This window comes from Corythoichthys intestinalis, chromosome 2 (assembly GCF_030265065.1).
Source record: "Corythoichthys intestinalis isolate RoL2023-P3 chromosome 2, ASM3026506v1, whole genome shotgun sequence".
In the NCBI taxonomy this organism is placed as follows: domain Eukaryota; kingdom Metazoa; phylum Chordata; class Actinopteri; order Syngnathiformes; family Syngnathidae; genus Corythoichthys; species Corythoichthys intestinalis.
Window position 1 is genome coordinate 74,791,531 of NC_080396.1, and position 20,340 is coordinate 74,811,870.

General features: G+C 40.3%; 1 protein-coding gene across 1 annotated transcript; it reads left to right on the plus strand.

Moving 5' to 3' along the window:
- The first annotated feature begins 530 nt into the window (after positions 1-530).
- Positions 531-20,338, plus strand: atp5pb (ATP synthase peripheral stalk-membrane subunit b). The gene is made up of 7 exons (XM_057823708.1): positions 531-661; positions 6,726-6,762; positions 6,840-6,985; positions 16,817-16,980; positions 17,235-17,360; positions 17,490-17,669; positions 20,099-20,338. The coding sequence occupies exons 1-7, from the start codon at positions 634-636 to the stop codon at positions 20,174-20,176; spliced, it is 759 nt and encodes a 252-aa protein (XP_057679691.1). The 5' UTR covers positions 531-633; the 3' UTR covers positions 20,177-20,338.
- The last annotated feature ends 2 nt before the right edge of the window (positions 20,339-20,340 follow it).

A 20,340-nucleotide genomic window follows, 5' to 3' on the forward strand; every position in this document is an offset into this window, starting at 1 on the left:
AAACAAAAGTGTAAAGAATAAAAATTAATACGCTCGTGTAACGCTGTTGGAACACAAGGGGCGAATGAAGAGGATGCTGGGTTACACACATACTGTACACAAACAGTAGAGGTCCATTTTAGCCAATTGGATGCCAGGGATGCTAGGCAATAGCCAATGGTAGAGCAGCTATAAGTGTGTTATGTTCAGTGAACCAGCCGTACTGTATTTTTGCCTTTCCTATCCTGAAATTTCTTTCTGAACAAAAGGCAATATTTTCCAGTTGACTCTTAACCTGAAAATTCAGTACGTAGAGGTAACCCTGTATATTTTATATTATTATTATTATATGTCATACATATGTATATTATGAATATTTTATCTTTATTTCATTTTATATTTTATATTATTGTTTAAATGTAACAGCCAAAACATGATTTGGACCGTGTTGTCAAATGTCACCTTTACAGCTAGTCAGCTACCACCATCTAGTGGTCGTTTTATCTAAGTGTACATTGCACATGATCTCGCGAGATCCCTTTCTCTGACACATCTCGTTTTGTCCGCCATCCTTGCTGCTCTCTGTAGAAGGGCAAGAAGAGACCGAAACACGGTGGCCGGTGTTGCCAACAACTTGCCATTTATTCGTCTACTATGCTGTCCAGGCTCGTCATCGTTTCAGGTATGAACCCATTGAGTATTATAAAGTGTCTTACATTGGCAATTTAACCACATTTCGACGGGAAGAGCACTAGTTGTGGAGAAAGCTGAAGGGTAAAGTGAAGGCCGCGCGTTCAATGAGTGACTGGCTAATGCTAACCTTCCAAGCTATGACAACTTTTAAATATGTAAAGCGAAATTGTCGGGAGTTTTTATCCCCTGAAGACTTGAATGGATTGGAGTGCCTTGTACGAATGTCACTGCCATGGTAGCTGGTAGTTCCGTAACGCCAGTGTAAAAGTCACCTTGTTGACAGCTAGCGTGGAGACAATCGTGTTATATGTATGAGAATCGTTCACTAAAGCGGAAAGTGCAAGTTTTTCTACGTCTTGACTAGAAAGGTATTCTTGTCATTGTATAGCGAGACTTAAAGCTTGGCCACAATGTGCACTACATAAAACAAGCAAAATATCAATGAGGCTAAAATAAATAAACACTGGTTATAGTGTACACAGATTGGGGATAAAGTAAATAAGTGAGCAGCAAGTACTGTACTAGTAATATAACAGTGCGTATATGACAATTTACAGTACTCAGAGTAGTAGGTAGATGGCTGACTTGATATGGTAGTTTGTGCATGGACATTAGGGCTGCAGCTATTGATTTTTTTTGGTAATCAATTAATCGATTAGTTATTTCAAAGTTTAATGGGTTGCAGAATACATTTTAGGAGATGTCAAAGGCTTGCTAAGATTGCACTTTCAGAGCAATAAAGTGCCTGTGACAGCATGAAAACACTTAAATAGCATTATTATGTGAATTAGAATAATATTTTGAGACAATTCGACTATATACAACAATTTGGTTAAGCGCAGATGATGAGAAATAGAGGCGTGCGAAGTTTCCGATTCTTAGATTATTCGCGATTCGGCCGTGGAAGATTTGAGAACGATTCCCAAACATCCAAATTCCGATTATTTCATTATATTGAATTCAACTCATGCTGCTAGATGAAAATAAAAAAACAAAACAAAACAAAAACAATAATACCTTACTGCAGCCGACAGCTGCTTCAAACAATGCCCAGTTGCTAGTTGCTACAAACATATGGCCACATACGGCTACGGTAGATATCACATATATGTAGAACTAGATGCTAAATGACAGACGACGATGGCGTTCAAACGTGTAAAGAGAGTCTAGATGCGAAATGACAGACTTGCCATTTAGTACTGGTAGTTGCCACGTTAGTAAACAGCCGCCATCTTAAAGCAGTAGACTTCTCTAGAAGGCTCTGTTGTAGCGAGCCTAATTAACGTTTTATCTAAAATACTCCTAATTCGGCAAAATCCTGAGTTGAATCTATCTTTAAATGATGAAGCAGTTTTAAAACTTTGACATGTTGAAAGTAGACATAAGGGAAATTATGGAATAACGGGAACAATTTTAACCACTTTAACGGTTGATTCACATCATTAAATTAATTCAATGTAGTGTAAAGCTGCTGCTACAGAATGAGGACTTGAGTACTTTACTTATTTTCACTGTTAATTTGATACTGAAATATTAGTTTGGTTTAGCCTTAGAGGATTTTTGAACAATTTTGGAACTAATGTACAAAACATTAACCCCTTAATGCCTAAATTTATTTCCAATAATAAAAAAAATGTTTTGGGTGTGTTTTTACCTTCAAATAGATGCTAAATTAAGTTGAAAGTGATAATTTGAATATAGCCCATAAAATAGGCATACATTTAGGTATGATGCCGATTAGCGACAACAGGCAATTAAGTAAAACAAATGGCAAAAAAGGCACATGTTCCCATCTCAGGTCTGAACTAGGGCTGGGCGATATGGCCTTAAGTACGTATCACGATAAATTGAGCAGATTTACCTCGATAACGATAAATGACGATAAATTCGCCCAAGCAAACTGTTATATAATTTGAAAATTTGAATCAATGCATGGAATACAAATTAACAGTTTCTCGTTAAATTTATTTACCAGCTTTCAATTTAACAATTGCACATGCAGTCTAAATATTAAGTATTAAAAAAAATCTTGTAAACAATAGGAATTCTTGTGTGAACATTTATAACAGCTTGTATGACTTGAAAAATATCATCACTTGAATTTCATTAAATTCATTCCGCATTGTTATACACTAGATAGTGGCATACGTTTAGATATTTAGAATAGATACAAATACGACACATCCACCCGCCCCCCAGAAATTATACTTAATTAAAAAATAAAATGTTTCACAAACATTTCTTTTATTCGGCTCAATTATTTACATCTTATGATTTTGGAAATCCTTACAGTATGCAATAAATAATATTCCTGTTCCCAAGCACTGTGCTTACTGTACTGTAATTTTTACAAAAAATAAACAATACATAGTTACTCCCCGTCATCTAGGACGAGCCACTTACAAGACTAGCACTGTCGTGTATTACAAATACTGCTTTGAACACATCTTCACAGACAAAAGCAATGACACAGGCTTAAAGAGGTCAACTTTAATTGTGTAAATCACACTTAATGACGACACGATCCCCTGGTTGAAATAGACACATCCACTTAATTCGATTGGATATGTAATGCTGAGGCAATTTGTAAACTTTACTTTTAAAAAGAAACGTGCACTGTTTATCCAGTAGATGGGGCTTTTGCAGTTTGTCAAACAGTGATTCAATTTAGGGCAATTGTCTTAAAAGTGGTTCATTGTTTCAGAAAGCCTCGGTTTTTCCATCTCTATCTGGAACCCGTCAAGAGTTTACTTAATGTCGGGTGAAAGTTTGGCGAAGCTAACTTAAGCCCGACTTCATCCCGTTTACTTGTAGCGTTAGCCGCTAGCGTTAGCTGCTAGCGTTAGCCTACCGGGCTTCTGTTTGATTGGCTTCCTGAAAACCATGTGACTCCAAACGTAAGCACGCTGTCTGGTTTCTTAAAGGGGAATGAACATAGCCGAACAACACAGAGTCAAAGCGGGATGAAAAGACTATATTTTCTTCTTTTATTAAATTACCGAATTTACCGACATGGTCAAAATTACGTCGGTCATCGTGAAGAATTTCGGTAACGGTAAATTTTCGGTTTACCGCCCTGCTCTAGTCTGAACACACTTTTATTGATACATCTTTTTTCACTGCTTGTGAAGTTCAGAAAAACAGTTATTGTTTCTGTTTAAGCACAGATGTACATTGCACTTTTCACATTTGAAAATGCTCTGCCCCTTACAATTTGGGAGTTTGCAACGTCGTTGCGCATTTTGGGCATTCGGCACAATGTTACCACTGGCTCCTATGTCTGGTTGGCTCGGTATCGGATCTATTTTCCCTGTGAATACATCAAATGAGTGCACCAGACCTTTTGTGTCGCAAAGCACAAAAAAATTGTATCCCCATTTGTATGGCTTTTAGGGGATGTATTGTTTTAGGCTCAATCTGACCTTGAAAGGAACCATTTGCTCGTCTACACACAACATTTGGTCCTAAGGGAGAGCTTGAAATTTGGGGAGAAGTGTGTCAATTAGTAATCTAATTTTGTAAATCTTTGTTGGGGGCCATGTTGTCACATAAATGAAGTGTTTTATTTCTTACCATGTCTCGGGTCATGGCATCTGCTACTATCGAAATTCGAGTTACACTGGACCAGTACAGCATGAACAAGTTTTGCAGAGTTCTGCTGTTTTACAGTTCTCCAAGGTATCCTGTTTCTTTTCGATGTAGTAGCTCTTGCAGGTGCAGCACTGGTGGTTGTAGGTGGATGAGGCGGCCCGTCAGCATCTGCCCTCACTTTCACTGAGAGCACTCTCATCACTCTCCACAGGAGGAGTTTTGGTCAGATGTGCTTGTTCAGCGTAAAAAGCCGCTGCATCCATTTGTATTTCTGCAGAACAATAAGGAACAGAAATTACGGTTATAATTTCAAAATAAAATGTGTTGAAAACCATCAACATACATATACTTCTGTTTGATAGTTAGCAGCGCATGCTGTGTTCATTTTTCATTAGAGAAATAAATCAATAGCAATTACATTGTTTATGCAACACGTTATGTTTGTTATGTCTACAGATGATATAAAACGTGAAATAAATAAAACGTGTCTAAAAGCGGAACGACATGGAGGCACACGTGACGTGTGCACCGTTGCATACAAAGGATGGGTTCATTTTTTTGTTCTGAAGAAAAATAATCACTACAAATGCCCTTTTTTATGCAACACGTTACTTTTGTAATGTTTACAGATGATAACGAGAGTGATAGTTTATAGATAAAACGCGTGCGAGTGTTGCAGACCTGCGACAAACAACGCATTTACGTTTGCGGGGTGGCGGGGGAGGAGGGGGTGGGGGGAGGTGCTTTTCCTATGATGCCGGCTGTGGCGAAAACGCTACAAACCAAAATCGTCATAGAGCTTCAAAAATACTCATCAAAGAAGCTCTATCTCATCGTGTTAGCAACACAAGTACACAATAAGACAGTACATATTTTTTATTTCAGCTGACTTACCTTGAATTGGACGAATTAGTCAAGTTGGTGCGCAGGAGTTCGACGTGACTTTCATCTTGAATGTCGCGGTGCGGAAAAGGAAGTGGTGCCGTTTCTGTTCGGACCCGACTGAAACTAATGCTTGAAAAAGGTTCCCAGGCACGTGTTTGCAATTAATCTACCGACAGTGAACAAAGGCGGACGATATTTTGGCCGCTTTCAAAGCGGGAACGGTATGATGCCGAATACGGTGTTAAGGGGTTAAAAGCGAGTGCCCTTCTCGGTGGACAAGAATTCATTGTCAACCACAAAATGCAAGCCACCTCCTTATTAAAACGCGTGCCATGATCCCAGTATTTAACATAATACATAACTCGCTGTTCACTCCCTCGTAAGTCCAATGGTCACACAGTTGTCGGACTTGGTTTGGCCAATCTCCGCGGTGAACGGGAACTTTTTGAACCCCAAAGAGGCTCACACGCCTCTCCCTGGTGCATCAACAAAAACCTGCAGCACATTTTGCTGGCGTGGTGCGAAAAATAAACAAATTAATCTGCTAAATCAGCTGAATCCGCAGTCCATCCGCTGCATGCTATAAATCAATGTCGTATTGTAAAATGCTGACCCGAGTGACGTCACGTCACATTCACATTCGTCCTCCATCCAGGAAGTCACTCATTTTCATGGCACGGGATTTAAAAAATTGAATCTGAAAATCGATCGCTTCCACACACATCCATGCAGTCCATTTCATTCAGGAGCATAAAATACCGCGTTAAATGTGAAATAAACATATTTTTTGCTGTCGTTGGTACTTTAAATGCAAACACAAAATTCCCGAGTGTTTTTTCAAACTATGCAGAATTGCACTTTCATTTCACAAGAGCAATAAATGCATTTAAAAATAGATTAAAATACCTGAGCTTAGCCTCAAACGGTATGAAAAAAATAAATGAGGACCGAATCCAACAAAAGAACAATTGGCTAAATTGCATAGCAAAAGTCTCCTAGCTTAAATGCTATAAATTGCCAATTTATTTTTTACAATGCTCTTCACAAATCGTTCACACATTCCCACAAAAATGCTAAATACACCTCCAAACTAAATTCCAAATTCATAAACAACCGTATTCGATCAAACAAAAACTTACAACCTTATGTTGGTCTTAACAAGGAGCAGCTGAATCCAGCAATGTTAGATGAGTTGTCATATTCACTGTTGCCACTAAAGGGCAGTTCATCCACTCAAATCAATGTAACTAAATGCAAACACTTTCAAAACAAAGCATTATAATGCTATTGTAATTAAACGATTCCTCTACAGTAACCAGATGGTACAGTACCCAGATTGAGACAGATGCCTGAGAACCTATTTACGCAGACGTATGTGACAATGTTGTGGCATGAGCAGTGCAATGAAAGTGACTTCTCATCCCAAACTTGAATATGGGGACATTATTATAGAGCTAGCGGAAGCTAGCATACTGATTAAAGTTGGCCTATGGTTTTTAAGCACAATAACTTTACAACTTATGATTGGCACACATGAAAAATGTCACAATATTTTAATCTTGCTTTTGTTTTTTCAGCTAATGCGCTGAAAGGCAGCGGCCACTTTGGAGCTGGGTATGTACTGGAAAAAAACAATGATTTAAAAATGATTTCTACTTACATGTATTTCTGCATTTACCTTCCCATTCTAGCTTGGTCCAAGCATCTCGCTCTGTGCACACGTCATCCCAGAGTCTGGCCCCCGTACCCCCTTTGCCAGAGAAGGGTGGCAAAGTCCGCCATGGCCTCATTCCAGAGGAGCTCTTCCAGCTCTTGTACCCCAAAACTGGAGTGACGGGTGGGTCAGTTTTCTTCATCTGGAAGCTTTTATTGGCTTTTTCGGTAAACACATTGGTTACAAAACACAGAGAATTGCACGAGCCACTATGATCCGAGTCTCTAGTAGGGCAAAACACACGGACGACGATGAGTGATGGTCGGCAAGCGACACGCTTCGCGTTCTGGCTGTGCGTCATCGCTTGTCTCTGATTGGCTATGAATTTGGATGGCATTTCAAAATTTCCGGTCTTTTCTGAGGACCAACAACTTCCCATACTGCTGCTTTTTTATTTATATCCCGAAAATTATTCCGAGATGTATCCTAAAATATGTGCTGATCGCACATTTACTTCTATGGTGACACTCTTCTATGTTGAGTTTTTTTCTTCCATTTTTAATGATAAGAAATTTTGTACAATTATTTAAATTTGTAAAGAACACGAAAACACGATACGAGAAAAAAGATAATCATCCATGTTAAGTTTTTTTAATCCAATGTTGACAAAGTGTGGCATGTAGATATCAATTTCCGGGTTAACCAGTGTCCTCGCAGGTGATCTGTCGATCAATAAATCCGTTGCTAATTGGTTGCCTGGTTTCCCCTTGGATTTTTTGAAACTGTGGTGCTTGGGTGCATTGCAGTCGGACAGCCTCACCATGTCGTGCCACAGCAAAAAAAAATTTTCATGCCCCCCCCAAGAAAAACCATAACGAAGATATATTTGAAATATTTCATTAGCCGGTCTAATGTCGTAGCTCTCAGCTACTGTATATACAGTATACGTAAAATGCGTAGCTGATTACAGTTATGCTACTCTACGTAATAATACGACTTTTTTTTCTCATAGGAATAGTACGACTTACATCTCGACCCAGGGGGCCGGCAACCAAAATGTTGAAAGAGCCATATGTGACCAAAAAAACAAACTGATACAGTATGTCTGGAGCCGTAATAAATTAACAGCCTTGTATAAGCTTTATAATGAAAGCAACACCGGCTGTATATATCGATATTAGCTATACTAGCCTAGTATCAAAATGACTAAGTTGGCTACAAATACATAATTAGCCTTCATGATTGAGGGTTTATTTTCCCTGTAGTGGATCCTAAAGAGAATGACGCACCACGTGACTACTCTATGCCACCTCAAGTTTAACTTCATTACAATACTAGTATTAATAATTGAAAGAACGTGTATGTCATGTTTGTTTTCCCACAGAAACTGTCTTAGGCTCTAGAGCCGTGGGCTGCAGACCTCCGTCGTAGTCCTTCTTTTTCCTTTTATTTGGCCCTAATACGTACTATATTATCACAACAATAAGAGTCCTTCTGTCAACGGACCCATTTCAAGCAGTGGGGGGAAATTCTAACAGCCGTGTAAATAGTTTTACAAGCTTCGGTGAGGAGGTTAATAGTTTTTGTTGTTGTTGTTGTTGTTGTTTTTTGGTGTTCCTGAATTACATTTCCACACAAACGCACATCAAGGTACCATTAAAGCCTGAGTTATACTCCCGCGTTGCGGTGACGGCGCAACGACTACGGCGTCATTCGATAGTTCTGCGGTGAGGGAACGCGTTGCTCTGTAATTCACCGCCAAGCCACTAGAGGGATGTGGCGTTATGTTTGTACGGTTTTGGGGCATGCTTATTGACTTCCGCTAGTCGGAGAAAAAATAAACAATGCAAGATGGAACTCTTGAAAGTAAATATTCTGCTCATCAACACTGAATAAATATTGAACATACAAATGCTGAGGGGCAGGCGACGCAGAAGACTGTTTCGAAGCGGTCTGGCCGACTTTTGATGCCGCACAGACAGTTTTAGACTCGGGTGGAGAGAGCTAGCTGTGGCGGCTAGCTTCAAACTGGCGTCCAGCACTGCGTTCAAGGTCTGCAAAGCCCTCCAGCCCGATTTGTTTGCCGTGTCCTACAACCAGCCAGTGGGAAGCCATAGCAGATCTCTGGCGTCTATGGAACTTCCCAAACTGCGTTGGGAGCCTTGATTTTAACATTATCATAAAAAGCACCAAGGCACTCTCAATCAGTGATGATGTATCGTGTGTGAATTGTCTGTTATTGAAAACTAAAGATCAAAACAACTCTTTTGACACCAAATCTGTGCTTTATTCTTCATATACTTGAAGTGTGACACGTAAATAAGTCACAGACTCACAGCAAACATATGTACACAATAAATGATGAAGTGCACCAACCAAAAATACGACATAAAGTGATAAAAAGTCGGCAGTTTTTGGCCTGCTGTGTCACCGCTTCGTGTTGCCACTCGATTCCGAACACACACGTCTCGGTGGTTCTTCCATTTTTTTTAATTTTTATTTTTTTCCAATCGCCGACCTTGCCATTTGGCAATCACAATAATGTCTTGACGAGACTTGCTCTTCGATGATACTCGCGTCGGCTTGGTCCATTTTTGCGTGTAGAAAATAATGTTTGATTCTATTCTACAATGGCGGTGATTTGGCGCTAAACCGGAAACAACAGTCTGAGCGGACCAATCACAGTCAGTTTTCGCCACGTCATACACGTCTACGCGACGCCAAGGTTAGAAAATTCGAGAGGCGCGCATCAGGCTACGACGTAGGGTCGTAACTCGGGTCTTCCTTGACGGCGCAGGTCTGACGCGGAAGTATAACTCAGCCTTAACTTGGCAAGGAGCGGTATGACAGTCATTTTTCGAGGTTCCCAGAGCTAGCAAAACTTGAAAAATGCGCATTTATCAAAGTTTCATCAGCCGTGATTGCGTATATCCGTCGGCCGAAACAGCCTGATAGCACAGATATAATAAATACGCCTGACCCCTGTTGTTGAAGTTGGCGCGGTGGCGCTCCCCGCCTCTCTCGGCGCAAATTCATTCAAACTTGGCCTTCCGTCCATGACGACCTTCCACCCGCTCACTTTCGCCGATAAGTTCGATCCAAACTACTGTAAGGCCCTGGATACAGAGAAGAAGGAGAGGAGTCTGTATTGGCTTACCCACTTTATTGTGGTAACAATAATAAAGAAAAACAATAACAAAATGACAGCGGGCTGCCTCGACATGCGACCGCTATCTCGCCCGTTCTCCCATTCTTCCTCCCTTCCCCTTGTGTCACAGCTCCCCAGTCCGATCGTCTCTCAAGGGGGCCGCGCATATATGGACATACGGTTGCCGCTGAACTCTTCACAGTCGGCTGCTGCTAGTTCGAAACGCCCTTAATTTTTTTTGAAATAATAATAAAAATTTATATCTCATTTGCAAGGCGTGGGAGCTTTTATTTTGGTGCGGCGGTGCACCACAATCTCTTGTATGTAGGGGAATCCTTGGGTTGTAGTGCCAGGCAACAGTGACGGAAATAGAACCATTTTTTAAAAAAAAACATTATTTTAATACAACTAGGGGATATAAAGTGTGCAGGCATTTTAGCAAACTCCAATTCACGCCAATACTGAGTACACCTTCGGAACCGAATGTACGCATAGGCTACCGGCAATGACCTGCCCACATGGATGGTTTTGGTTGATTTATTCCAGTAATTCAGCAAACAGTTCACTTTTCAATGCAGCTCATGATACGGCGTGCTATGGTAAAAACCGTATGTCCACCAGGTGCCATGATTAGCACTGCCTCTCTGGGCACTCCTTTGTAATAATAATAAAATACCAAATAACATTGGCTGTGCCCCCTGGTGGCAAAAACATTAACATATTTTCAAAATAAACAAATAAATGCAGCAAATTGTTACAGTGAATATGGCTTCTACATGAAGGAATCCATTTAAAATTGGGTTATTTCGGCTCAGTTGCAGCCACGCCTCTCTCTCCTGCCTGTTGTCTCCTGCACTAGTATTCACCCCGTCCTCTGGTTGGTTAAATGGTAATGGTAAAGGGAGTTACACTTGTATTACGCCTTTCCACCTTTTTAGGGCCCTCAAATTGCTTCACACTATATCCTCGTCTACCTGCTGGTGATGCAGCACCAGGAGCAACATGGGGTTTCGTACCTTGCTCAAGGATACTTAGACGAAGTCATCAGGGCGGAGAATCGAACCCACAACCTCTGGGTTGGGGAACAACTACTCCACTGAACCATGCCACCCCCCCAACAGCAAAGGCATTCAATAAACATTCTTTAGTGTAAATGGTAATGGTAAATTAAGGCAAGGCAAGGCAAATTTATTTATATAGCACAATTCAACACAAGGCAATTCAAAGTGCTTTACATCACATGAAGATCATAAAAATCACATTTAAATCAACACAACGTAGAAACGAAAACAAAAGATCGCATTTAATCACAGAATAAAAATAAATAAAATAAATATAAAACAAAAACTACTACAAATAATAATAATTGAAATCAGCAATGGAGATAAAAACAAGAGGAATAGGTAGATTGAAATATATAGACAGTTATAGATATGCAGTGCTAAACAAAAGCGTTTTTAGCCCTGATTTAAAAGAGCTAACAGTTTGAGCATACTTCAGACGTTCGGGTAACTTGTTCCAGAGGTGAGGAGCATAATAACTAAATGCTGCCTCACCCTGCTTGGTTCTTGTTCTTGGAACATGCAGAAGACCGGTTCCAGACGACCTTAGGGGTCTAGATGTCTCATAGGACTCTAACAGGTCAAGCATGTATTTTGGTCCAAGGCCATTAAGTGTTTTGTAGACGAGCAGTAGTATTTTATAGTCTATCCTTTGACTTACTGGAAGCCAGTGTAGCAATTTCAAAACTGGTGTAATGTGGTCCAGCTTCCTTGTATTTGTGAGGACTCTGGCTGCAGCATTCTGTACCAGCTGCAACTTCCTGACTGATTTTTTTATCAAGACCTGTAAATATACCGTTGCAATAGTCCAATCTGCTGAAAATGAATGCATGCATAAGTTTTTCCATGTCTTGTTGAGTCAGAAGCCCCTTAATTCTGGTTATATTTTTTAGGTGGTAATAAGCGGATTTAGTGACGGACTTTAAATGGCTATCAAATTTTAGGTCTGAGTCAATAATTACGCCAAGGTTTCTGACTTGATTTGTAGCTGTAAGTGACATTGTGCTAAGTTGGCTGCTTATCTTTGACCTTTCCTTTTTTGGCCCAAAAATGATCACCTCTGTCTTCTGCACATTTAACTGGAGAAAATTCTGGCACATCCATTCATTGATTTGATGAATGCATTTGCTCAGGGTGACTAAGGGACTATAATCATGTGGGGACACAGAAATGTCCAGTTGTGTGTCATCTGCATAGGCGTGATAGGAGATGTCATACTGTTCCATTATCTGAGCTAACGGAAGCATATAGATGTTAAATAAGAGTGGTCCAAGAATTGACCCTTGAGGGACTCCACACGTGAATTTGGTTCGTTCTGACTGATGGTTTCCGATTGACACAAAGAAATCCCTATCATGTAGATAGGATGTGAACCACTGAAGAATAGTGTCAGTAAGCCCTACCCACTGTTCCAATCTGCTGAGTAGTATGTTGTGATCAACCGTGTCAAATGCGGCGCTGAGATCCAATAGTAGCAGAACAGACGATTTGCCTGCATCGGTATTCCGACGAATATCATTTAGGACTTTGATAAGCACAGTCTCGGTGCTGTGTTGTGGTCGAAATCAAAAGTATTAAATTGGCTGTATTAAATATGGAATTTTTTCACCGTGGTTTTAATTTTGAAGAACATCTCAGTGCAACCTAAATTATATCAGTGACAAAGTTTTTTTTTTTGGAAATCCATAACGAAGATGACGCGTAGAATTTTTACGATGCACTGCACTACAAATCATAATGCACCTCGTGCGTGCCCGCTGTTAGCATCATTAGCATGAACATCACAACAGCAGGCAATCGCACAGTACTGTGTGCTAACGTAAGGAACTGCTCAGATGCCTTAGTTGTTCGACGAAAGCCTCAACAAGACAACCAAGTCTCAACAAGTCCAAACAGTTGGACCAGCATGTGAGGTATTGGATCGGCGACCAAGTCGCATCCAGATAATTTGGGTCGCATGCGAAGGCAGTGGACCTGCTTAACATTTAAAAGTAAGTTGCCAATTTCTCCAATTAAAATGTGTTAGATGCAATAATGTATTTCTGCACGGTTTGCCTTTCAAATGAATGTGAATTTCGTAGTTTTAACTCAAGAGTTAGCCATGTTCAATGTGGTATTGGTAGGTGCACTAGCCTTAGCATGGATACCGGAGTCGTAGATCACCATCACCCTCAGATACACAACACGGTTGACACTATTATTGGAACGAGTGCGGGGTAACGTTGATCTGAATAACATGGCATGGTGATAGGCAAATTATAATGTAGGTGATAGTAAAACACCTCCTGGTATATTTAAATGTTTTTCTTGATTGAATAAGAGTATGGATTTTCTCTATCTGATTAAAAGAAATGTCTTCAATAGCTAACAAAGGATTAACATGTGTTTTGTATACTTCTTGTAATGTGATTAGAAAAAAAACAATTACCAAGGGAAATGGTCATGTGTAGCTTTTTTATTTTGTGGTAATTAATGGTAAACTACTGCCATTTAGTGGCTGTTTTTTAAACTTGCACTGCCAATTTTCCCTAGCACTTTACAGTTAAGGTGACCAACTTGACAATCACCAGTTAAGGCAGTACTTCTCAAATAGTGGTGCGCGCCCCCCTGGGGGGGCGCAGAGCGATGCCAGGGGGGGCGCATGTGACCTCAGGGAACATGCTTTTTTTTTGTTTTTTTGCCGTACTGGAATAAAGTGTACTTGCACATCCACTCAGTAGGTGGCAGTGGCGCTCTCATTTTCAGAGTGCGCGCAGTATTTTTGAACTAAGGAAGAGCACCCAGCACACAAAGGAAACAGATATGAAGAGCAGTGTGCCACCGCCGTTTTCGAAAGCCGTTTTCCGACCGGACTCACTCACGCAGCGACCCACTGTCTTGTCCGGTTCTCACGTCGCCGCCCGAGAAGTTTCATTTTCGGCTTGGGATCGTCACGACGACCGCCCTCACCTACGGTTCTACCTCGGCCGCCGAGAATGAGCTTTTTTCGTGCCGTTTGCCTTTTAGCTTTGACTTTTAATACAGTGGGTGATGAGGAAAGACCACTGTTTACTGTATCCAAAAATAATTATAGCGGACAGCCAGAAGCCAAATCAATTAAGACGCCACTTAAAGACATTAGACCCCAATCTCATTGATAAGCCGCTTGAAAGGTGGAAAAGCGCTATACAAGTATAACACCATTTACCATTTGATTGTTTTTCAGTGAAAACGTGCTGAATATTGCCAACAATCGTCCTGCTTTGTCAGTGTTATATCAGTAAACCAGTGAGCATTGTTAGCATGCTCATTGCAAAATAACTCAGCACCATTGCAAAGGAGGTAAATACTGTGAGCAGCAAAAATAAAAACTGTCCTGTCTAAGGACACTCTTTTTTTCTTTTATTCTGTTTTGTTTTTTCGGTCAAATTTTTTGGCATATTGTCCTCATGAGTGAATGTTTCTAATCAATTTTAATTGGTTATTATTTACTGATTTTATTACATTTTATTTTTCTGTATCAAATGGTCAAAAATGTACCTTGAGTGTATTTTTTACAGTTTGGATGTGACTTTTTTTTTTAATTCAGGCAAATTGATGTACGTCAAGTCTTCTCTGTTACAAACAAAACAATGTTAATAAAGTTATACTTTATTATAAGTTGATCTATGTTACTTTTTTTATTTATTAGAAAAAAAAGGACACAATGTTAGGCAGATGCGTATTTATAATAGTAATTTTATAGACAAATGATACTATTTACAGTGGCGGCAGAGAGTTTGGGGGGGCGCGAAACATTTACGTCTTCCTTGGGGGGGGGCGTGACAGAAAATAATTGAGAAGCACTGAGTTAAGGTGACCAACTTGACAATCACCAACCTACCACCTTGACTAGGTCCTCTTAAAAGGGAAACCTGTTGTATTGCAAATGTAATTTCTGAAGTTGCTTTACAAAAATAGTGTAAAATCCATTTTATGCTGGGGAAAAAAGAAAAACCTTATATTTAAATGTGTTTTAATTGTATCTTCAGTAAATGTGCATTCTTTTGTCAAACACACTTAGTAATTGAGGTTAAATTTGATGTTCAGTGCTTTATTTTTTTAATATGATTCAATATTATCTAAATAATGGGTGCGAGAAAAGTATTAATTTTCAGTTGAAATGGCATTAAAAAAGGTCTTAAAAGTCTTGAATTTAGATTTATCAATCCTGGGGGGACCCTGGTTTGCACTTTGCACTCTTCAATTTTTTTACACCAATTTTACACTTTTACTGCAAAAGACTAATGGCTCCAAAAATCAGTTACCGACCCTTCAAACTACAAATAATCTGTATCGGTCCTGAAAAACCCATATCGGTCGATCTCTAGTCAAGGCCTTAACTTTTGTTCCCCAGTCCACCCACAAAGCACTCAGGTTTATCTTTGAGAGAAACCTTACTGTCAATGTAAAATGTAAAAAAAAAAAAAAAAAACCTATGTGGTGTAGTCTGCAGGGAATAAACCAGCACAAAGGTGTTCCAAGCAGATCACTGGCAGGTGGGAACCAATCTACGATTGAAGCTTTCAAGTCGAGTCTTGGGGCCTTGCAGCCCAAGCGAGTCAAGTCAAAGTTTTTTTGTTTTTTTTTAACCGAGTCTAGTTGCGAGTCATCAAATTAGCGAGTGGACTCGAGTCCAATTGTCTGACTAAACATAATCTGGTTGCTGTGTATACCTTTTTCATTTCAGTAAGTTTGACATGTTTCGAAAGCAAGGGTTAAAGTTCTCCATTGTAATGACTAGAGGTGTGCAAAATTTCCGATTCTTAGATTATTTGCGATTCGGCCATGGAAAATTCGAGAACGATTCACAAACATCCAAATTCCGATTATTGAAATATGCCAAGTAAAGGGAAAGTACAAAGCACTCAGCGCGCCGCGCGGTCTTAGGGACGCAATGAGGAACGGCGCGAGAGTAGCCAAACATCATGCTTGTCATTACCCGGCCCCTCAGGTAATGCCAATGCTCAACTCACGGCTCTAGCTCAACTCATGCCACAAGATAAAAAAAACACAACAACATACCTGACTGCTGCCGAAAAGCTGCTACAAAGTACATCCACATAATGTTACGGTAGATACCATTTATATTTATCACACTTCCCTGCAAGGCTGTTGTAGCGAACCTTCCAGGCAAACCTAATTAACTTTTTATCTAAAATACTGCTAAATCGGTAAAATATTGACTTGAATCTATCTTTAAAATAGTTTTAAAACTTTTACATGTCGAAAGTAGACAAAAGGGAAATTACGGAATAACGGGAGCAATTTTAACAACTTTAACGGTTGATTCACAACATTAAATTAATTGAATGTAGTTTAAAGCTGCTGATACAGAATGGGGACTGGAATTTTTTTTATTTACTGTTATTTTTGTATATTTGTTTACTGCTATATGTTAACTTGATACTGAAATAGTAGTTTGGTTTAGCCTGAGAATATTTTCGAACAATTTTGGAACTAATGTACAAAACATTTATAAAAAAAAAAAAAAAAAAAAAAAAAAAAAGGAGGGGGGGTGCATCAATAATCGTTTTATAATCGAATCGGAGCCTCTGAATCGTAGTCGTAATCGAATCGTTAGGTGCCCAAAGATTCCCAGCTCTAGTAATGACAGAAATCTGCCAGCAGGGACCGATGGCGGGTGGTAATGTCTAAGACAATCGGGGCATATGATTCATTCCACAAGCATTAATGATTGTAGTTGTTGAATCCTGTTGGTTCCTTTTTCTTCCCCCACATATATCACGTTTTCAATATTATTTCACACCCCTACTTGTCATTTAGGACCCTACATGCTGGGCACGGGCCTCCTCGTCTACTTGCTGTCCAAGGAAATCTACGTTATCAACCACGAGACCATTGCCGCCGCCTGCATCGGCACCGTCATCATCTACAGCGTGAAGAAATTCGGGCCGAGCGTCGCCGCTTTTGCAGATAAACTAAATGAGGTCGGTCCATCTCTTGAATAAGATGCAAACCTCTAAAGAAAACAGCATGGTAAACTGTAAATAGTGCTTAAATGTAAATTTTCACTGAACCTGGAATTATTTATGGATCTAACTTTGTCTTGTTCAGCAAGCTACGCGCAAAATACTAAATAAAACTTGAAGCAGTTGTACATTCGACAGTTTCAAGAAGGTCAAATGAAGTTGACCTGAAATGGTTCTAATGCAGTTAATTTTGATTTCATTGCATTTTTCAGGACAAACTGGCTAAAGCTCAGGAAGTGAAGGACTTGTCTATGTCCAGCCTGACTCAGGCCATCGAGGACGAGAAGAAGGAACAGTGGCGAGTTGAGGGACGATCAATGCTCTTTGACGCAAAAAGGGTAATTTACGAAACCTCCGTGCCATTCGTTTGTGCTACATTTGTGGTGGTTTGCGCTGAAATAATTACCACGTAGTCTAGCCGGACTCATCCATCCACGTTTTTCCCCTTTCTGTCCCTGTCCACTCAGAACAATGTAGCCATGCTGTTGGAGACCAATTACAGAGAGCGGCTACACATGGTGACCAATGAGGTAAAGAGGCGCCTGGACTATCAGGTAGCCCTGCAGGACCTACAGCGCCGCATGGCTCAGGAACACATGGTCAACTGGGTGGAAAAGAACGTCGTGAGCAGCATCACCCCTCAGCAGGTAGCGAAATCATCTCGGTCGTAGACCTTTTATTTAGCTTGTCCGAGGAAATTTTTAGCCTCGGGGCATTCGTGCAAGTCTGTCACACTCATTGTTGATCATTGTTATGAATCAAGGGCGTAGGTTTGTTCTCAATATAACTGCATAAATTGCATGTGCACTTTTTGCTGGAGACAGGACATTAAATAAGACCAAACAGATTGGGTGAATGGCAGTCAGGGCTCCATTTCCCACCAATAAGAACCTAATTATTTGATATGCGAAATGATTAATGCAAAAGTATTGACTTATACAGTGCTGGCCAAAAGTAATGGCACCCCTACAGTTCTGTCAGATAATGCTCAATATCTGCCAGAAATTTACGAATGCTTTGGTAGTCATGTCTTCATTTATTTTGCTTGAATTGAAAAAACAAAAGAGAATGAAGAAAAATTAAATCATTATCAGTTTACACAAAACTCCAAAAATGGGCCGGACAAAACTATTCGCACCCTCAGCCTAATACTTGGTTGCACAACCTTTGGACAAAATAACTGGGAACAACCGCTTCCGTTATCCATCAATGAGTTTCCTAACAATGCTCTGCTGGAATTGCAAACCATTCTTCTTTGGCCAACTGCTCCAGGTCTCTGAGATTTTAACTGCCATTTTCAGATCTCTCCGCAGGTGTTCTATGGGATTCAGGTCTGGACTCATTGCTGGCCACTTTAGAAGTCTCCAGTGCTTTCTCTCAAACCATTTTCTAGTTTTTTATGAAGTGTTTTTTTGGGTCATTGTCCTGCTGGAAGACCCATGACCTCTAAGGAAGACCCAGCTTTCTCACACTGGACCCTACATTATGCTGCAAAATTTGTTGGTAGTCTTCAGACTTCATAATGCCATGCACACGGTCAAGCAGTCCAGTGCCAGAGGCAGCAAAGCAACTCATAAACATTAGGGATTGTCTGCCGTGTTTGACTCTGAGGACTGTGTTCTTTTCTTTGAAGGCCTAATTTTTCTTTGTAAATTCTATGTTGATGCCTTTTCCCAAAAAGGACCGGAGAACATTCTTCCAAAACGTTTTTGGCTTTCGCCAGGTAATTTGGCAAACTACAGCATGGCTTTTTAATGTCTCTGGCTCAGAAGTAGGGGTATTCCTGGGTGTCCTACCATACAGTCCCCATTTCATTCAGACGTCGACGGATGGTACGGGTTGACACTATTGTAGCCTTGGACTGCAGGACAGTTGAACTTGATTGGATGTTAGTCGAGGTTCTTCATCCGCACAATCTTTTGATGGAATCTCTCGTCAATTTTTCTTTTCTGTCCACATCTAGGGAGGTTAGCCACAGTGCCATGGGCTTTACACTTATTGATGACACTGCGCACGGTAGACACAGGCACATCTAGGTCTTTGGAGTTGGACTTATAGCCTTGAGATTGCCCATGCTTCCTCACAATATTGCTTCTCAAGTCTTCAGACAGTTCTTTGGTCTTTCTTTTCCCCATGCTCAATTTGGTACACACAAGGACACAGAACAGAGGTTGAGTCAACGTTAATCAATTTTAACTGGCTGCAAGTGTGATTTAACTATTGCCACCACCTGTTACGTGCCACAGGTAAGTAACAGGTGCTGTCAATTACACAGATTAGAGAGGCATCACCTGATTTTTCAAAAGGTGCCAATAGTCTTGTCCGACCCATTTTTGGAGTTTTGTATGAAATCATAAGGATTAAAAAAATTTCCATTCTCTTTTGTGTTTTTTTTTTTCATTGCAAGCAAAATAAATGAAGATACCAATGCCGCGTGAAATATGAAATAAACATGCTTTTTGCTGTCATAGGCACTTTAAGCTCATAGCTAACAGAGTGCTAAAAGACGGGCTAACTTGGGCAGCTGTTGCTCGTTAGCTTTTTCATCTCACTGTAATTTATACTGTATTCTTTAGTTTCATATACATGAGCATTGAGGTGTAAGGGTGTGACAACATATCAAAAAGGTGATATATTGTGATACTGTGAACTGGGAGGGTGGCCATCCCTCCCACTTAAAACTGATTGGACGTTTATGGCTGCCAATGACAGGAAATGAGTTCATTTTGGGGCAATTACAGGTTGTTGTTACCTGTTGTTTTTGGGTTACTGAAAAGAAAGAATGTCCCCAAATGAGCAAGCGACTCAAAATCAACAGCAAGTAACCTTTAAATACTCTAAAATGAACAGGAATGCTCCGGTTTCAGTGCCATTGACTGCGTTAGACGACCAATCCGGTCAAAATGAATTGGATGTCTCGCACCGTCAATAGCAGAGATGAAAAATGTTTCGCCAAAAAAAAAAAAAGATCGGGTCTCAGGAGGTTAAGTTAGGGTTGGTGTTGTGCATTTTTCCTCTCATAACTTTCACACCTTCCGAGTGTCTTACAGAGATGTACTTGTCGGTTTGTTTGCAGGAGAAGGAGAGTATCGCCAAGTGCATCACAGATTTGAAGGCTCTGGCCAAAGCCACTCAGGCCAAAGCTACAGCCTAAACAGTCAAGCGCCACTTGAACGTTCACATCGTTTGTCCAATCACGAGACGGGCATGTTTTTCTCTTACAGAGTAAACTATTTGCCCCTTGTCGTCCCTCTCTCATGGGTGTGTACAGTATTTCCACATCGGCTGATAGTCAAATAAATGCTTCTTTCCTCAACT